Source organism: Fragaria vesca, linkage group LG2, assembly GCF_000184155.1.
Source record: "Fragaria vesca subsp. vesca linkage group LG2, FraVesHawaii_1.0, whole genome shotgun sequence".
NCBI lineage: Eukaryota > Viridiplantae > Streptophyta > Magnoliopsida > Rosales > Rosaceae > Fragaria > Fragaria vesca.
Window position 1 is genome coordinate 13,140,407 of NC_020492.1, and position 5,253 is coordinate 13,145,659.

The 5,253-nt window shown below is 36.4% G+C and overlaps 1 protein-coding gene across 1 annotated transcript; it reads right to left on the bottom strand.

Moving 5' to 3' along the window:
• Positions 1 to 1,212: 1,212 nt before the first annotated feature.
• Positions 1,213 to 4,686, bottom strand: LOC101296053 (alpha-galactosidase-like). Its single transcript, XM_004290393.1, has 15 exons — positions 4,365 to 4,686; positions 4,080 to 4,138; positions 3,858 to 3,914; positions 3,718 to 3,752; positions 3,536 to 3,639; positions 3,346 to 3,421; positions 3,200 to 3,258; positions 3,002 to 3,067; positions 2,809 to 2,892; positions 2,520 to 2,584; positions 2,350 to 2,432; positions 2,150 to 2,240; positions 2,020 to 2,069; positions 1,769 to 1,909; positions 1,213 to 1,630 (listed from the first exon to the last, which is right to left on the bottom strand). Exons 1-15 carry the CDS (start codon positions 4,499 to 4,501, stop codon positions 1,538 to 1,540), a joined length of 1,200 nt encoding a protein of 399 aa, XP_004290441.1. The 5' UTR covers positions 4,502 to 4,686; the 3' UTR covers positions 1,213 to 1,537.
• Positions 4,687 to 5,253: the final 567 nt, after the last annotated feature.

The following is a 5,253-nucleotide window of genomic DNA, read 5'->3' on the forward strand; positions in this document are numbered from 1 at the left end:
GGCACACTGTGCCTAAACCCATACTGTAAGAACACCCTAAATATTAGGTATGTCTACAAAATCTATGCATTCTAACAAACACCATTTAACAAAGAGTGAATCATTTAACTACTCTATTTGCTTTACAATTTTGACAACATACCGAAAAAAAAAACTACTCATGTAGAGCCATAACTTACTATGTGTATTAGCTTTCCGGATCTGTTGCCACTGGAAATTACCAGTGACCCTAAGTTTCATCTTGACATTAGGCGGATGCGACCATTTAACAAAACAAAAAACTCACTGCATCATTAGAGCAAACTGGCATGCTACATGCACTTACCAGGACATAGCCCACATCTCTAAATCATGAGATGGTAAGGAATTATTAAAAACAGTAAATAAAAAACAACTGAAAAATAAACTATAAAGAAAATAAAAAAGCATGCAGGGCCCAAAAGGCCAGCCCAACCCAGAAGATCATAGCCTTGTCGAGCCCGACGTAATTAAGTATGCCCAGTGGACCAGTCAACCAGCCCTCTACCCCATCTCCGACCCTTTGATTTTCTTTGAAAGCTTTTCTTTAGTTATTCCTCATCGTCAACACAAGCGAGAAGTACCATGTTGCTTGCTGCTGCTCTTTCTTGCAAGCAAGCAAAAACATTTCTCTCGATGTTTGAATCAAAATCTTATCCATCTATTGAAACAAGAAGTGTAATCGTAGTTGAAAACGAAACACTATTCTAATGATCATACAGAAATATATACTAAAGTCAATAATTACAAGAAATTAAGGTTGAAATTAGTAGTAGTAGTAGTAGTATTAGCTTCATGGTTTATCTGTAATTTTCTCCAAGTTTAAACAGATAAGTGTTGGAAAATAATATTGGACGCTGCATTTATCTTTGTCTGCACAAAATAGTTTTGAGATTAACTTAAATATAATCAGTAGAAATATAAATGTAAAACTCTATCCTGTTATCTATTGAGGTGTATGTCTCTCATTAGAAGTTGGAGACTTATCAAGTTGATTAACCTGATCAACATTGAGTTCTTGAGATAAACCTAAAGACTTGTATCTGATAAACATTAAGTGAACTCGGACTCCTTATGGGATGAGCACGAGTTATATTTCTAGGCCACTATATATACAAGTAGAAAGTCCCTATTCTAACTACGCTTTTCCTTGAGAAATAACAGTCCCATTCTGTGAAGAAACAAGTAGTATAGCATAGAAGATTTTCCTTGGTTTTGTGTATTGTGAGATTGCAGTTGTGTTGCTGAGTTGCTGAGAAGATGACTACCGTGAATGGTACCCCAATTGATGCTGGTCCTTATGGTAATCACCTAGAGAAACTAGGAAACTCTTTAAGCTATTGGTTTATGATTTCTACAGTACTGTGTTTGTGCTTATTGTGAAACGATCTTGACTTAAGATATTATGCAATTCAGTTTCAGGTATAATATATAATAAGGAGAAGACATTATTAATGATGAAGCTCATCCATCTGCAGCTATAAAATGCAGAATATCCAACTGAATTCCTTTCTGATGGTCATGAGATTGGCTTCAACACATACATTTTACATGCATGAGAGTTCACGGAGGCTGTCAAGTTTCCAACAAATAGCTTCTTCAGTGTCTTGTGCTGCATTAAACATAATATATATGGTTACAAAATATTAATTCTTGATCAAAAACACAGAATAAGAGCAATAGCTGCTATCAGAGATTGAAAAGGAATGCTGGTATGCCTTCTTAACCAGATATATAAGTTAATACATACCTCCCAAAGATCTCTTGCTTCAACAACAGTATTTGGGGGGAGCCCTATGTCTTCCCATTGAGCTGTAATGGTATTGTTCTCAGGTCCTTGGTTGATAAGGAGTAAAGCTACTCTGTACCCTGAAAGTGGTCCAGCCCAGATCTGGCGGCAATCAAATAAAACAATGGAAGTCACTTGCTGTCACTCTATAGACACAACTCAGTATCACTCTCAGCCTAGATATCAGAAAAATTCTGGCATTTCAATTGTACCTCAAGATCTCCTTCCAGTCTGACTTTTTTAGCTTGGACACCAAGTGGATCTGTTATAATTATAGACACAAATATACAATCAATTACATTCATCTGAAAGAAAAATAGTCTATCTAAAGGTTCTAGTTACCTTGGTTGACAGAGATGACCTCTTTATTTGCAACGATCTCCAGAGTGTCTTTTGACATATTCCTCACATCACAACCAAGAAGAAGGGGAGCCTGCAATAGTAGTGATTATAAGTAATTTTCGCCAAAAGAGATGAGCAAAACATATATGCTCATTTTGTAGTAGAACATCGAGCAAAGGAAATGTTCATGAGTTAGGTACCTTTGATATGGCCCATATGCTAAAATGGACTACATATTCATCTTTTGTCATTCCTCCATTTCCCACTTCAAGCATGTCGGGATCTGTTTAGATTAAGAAGATATTACTCTTGGAAAAACTATATTCCTACCGATAGTATGGGTGAACAAGTGCACTAAAGGAACTCTAACCATTCCAACCACCAGGCCTGGCATATTCAGCATAAACTTCATTCATGTCTGCTCTGGAGACCATACTGGAATGAAAATGCAAGAACAGTACAATGGCATCATGGATAAGCAACCAATTCACATAATGGGAGCTTGAATAAAAGACTGATGTACTTATTCCTAAACCTCACTCCTAAAAAAAGAAAAAAAGAAAAAAAAGAAAAAAGAGAACGAATAGAATAGAAAGAAAGAAAGAACCAGAATATGAACAGAAAGACCCTTCAGAGTTAAAGGAAGCATAACTCTTTACCTCTCCCATGAATCAGAAATGTCCTTTGTAGTTCTCCAGCTATTTCCTAACTTGGCACCCCATAAAGCAGGGTGCATATCTCCCCTAATAGATCAAACAGAATATAAAGTGAACCAAAAGAAGCTAATTAAGACTACTACAGTAGTAACAATTAACAAATTGAAATTGCTTAATTTGCGAGCAATAAGATTACCACTCGCACAGAGAAAAGAATATGGGACGGCCTGCTTTCATCAGAGCTCGGGTCATTACAGGGTATCTACAAGAAGATATCGGAACCTTTAGAGAAACTATATGGCATAGAGTAGTCCTTTGAACAAAACGCAGAATTAATGATCAACTACTAGTGTAATTCTAGCGGTGGTATTATGATATATATATTTTGTATTACCTAACAGTTGGGTTTGAGCCATCATTATAACAGTTATCATACTTTAAATAATCGATGCCCTGGAAAGAAGAACAGGATTAAGAGTTTATAGTCAACTGCTAATAGACATGTATCATTGTAATGGAAATTACTAGAACATATTGTACCCAAGCAGCAAAGGTATTGGCATCTTGTTCTTCATGACCAAGTGAACCAGGCATGGTTTTGCTACAAGTGAAGTACCTGCCAAGCACAATGCATGTGCACCAAGCTGTTTATTAACTGTGTGCATATATCAAAATTGAACAGCAACTGTGCAGGAAATGTTTTCACTGGGGTCTGTGACTGCTATCTTACCCTGCATCTGAGTAGATTCCTATCTTAAGACCCTTGCTGTGGACATAATCCACAAGAGCTTTAATGCCAGATGGAAATGCTGATTTCTTGGCCACTAGATTACCCTGGAATATCAAATCTTATGTTTATTAAATATCTACTAAAGCTGAACTTGTTTGCCATTGAAAGGAAACATGTTATACCTTGACATCGCGTGCTATTTCGGCCCAGCAGTCATCTTTGAGGAAATGAAAGTTTTCTGTCAGCACTTGGGACAAAATGCTTGGGAGAACGAAAACATATGTACAAATATTGAAAAGAAAAAAGAAAGATGCCGATGTACCTATGTTAACATAGGTATATCCAAGTTTAGAAAGACCAGTGGATACCAGAGCATCAGCTGTCAAAACCACAGAAACAAAAACTGTCGGTAACCGCTACGAGTAATCCACCAGCATATATCGACTAACAATACTAGATTGATGCACTTATCACGATGCGTCTATAGCTTCAGGAAATATACAACTAGTATGTGAATAATGATTTAGGCAAAAGGTCAAGTTACCAGTTTCCTTGATGGTTTTCTCCTCAATTCGGCAGTTGAAGTGATTCCAACTATTCCACCTAAGCAAAAAGTAGAAACAATTAATCAGTATGCTGCTAAGGTTTGATAATAGGATGAGATGACATTATTAGAATCTGAAAGATAGTTATGTAAGGCTCCTGTTATGAACTTTGTGGGCACTTGGCATCTGTGCTTTTTTGCAGTCAAGAAACTTATGAAGCTTATTTCAGGTGTTCCCAGAAAATAATAACAGAGAATACCCTATGAGAGTTCATATTAGCTTACCCCATTGGAGGAGTGACTCCAAGGCCATTGGCAAGCAGATTTCGCCTGAGATGCGAGGCAGAAACACCCATTAACTTGAATAAGCATAGGATCACTGCCATTACAATCATTGTGGTCGGCACTGCCTTCTTCCTCATCGTCACTGTTCTACAGCTGCTGCTGCTGCTGCTTCTTCTTACTCAGTATCACTATCTCACTCTCTCCTCTACTACTGTCCACCGACCCTATTTTTGTGCTCAGTTTATCTTTACTTAATTTGATGGAAATCTCCCTCTCCAGAAACGTGATTTCATTGTTTAATGAATTTGGTTGCCAATCAAGATCAATTCTTGAAAGACTGATCCGGAGGAGGTAGGGGTTTGAAATGATACAAATTTTGTCAATCACTTATTATTTGGCATCTCAGTATCGATCATCTAGATTAATGACACATGTCTTTTTAAATTAATCTTTATTCTTGGTAATAAAATGAGCATGTGTCACTCATCTAAATGATATGTATTAAAGTGAGCAAGTAAAAAGTGGTCGGCAAATTGAATGGTCTCTACTCATTTGATTAATAGTTCCTCTTTTATGTTATTAACACACCTAATTTTGCAATCCACACACTTTATGTATTGTCCTATCACTATAAATTTGATTGTATTTACAAAATTACCCCTTAAAGATTTATAAAGGGGTGTGTGTGAATAGCAAATTTAGGTGTGTTAAAAGCATCTCCAACAGGGCCGGTCTTGAATGATTAAAGACCCCGTGTGAAGAAAATCTATGGGCCCCTTGTATCAAATTTTTTATTGGTATATCAAACTTTTTTTAATTCAAAAAATACCCTTTTTGTTTCAAATATGTTAATATACTCTTAATATTGTTATCTTAAAACCCTCTAATA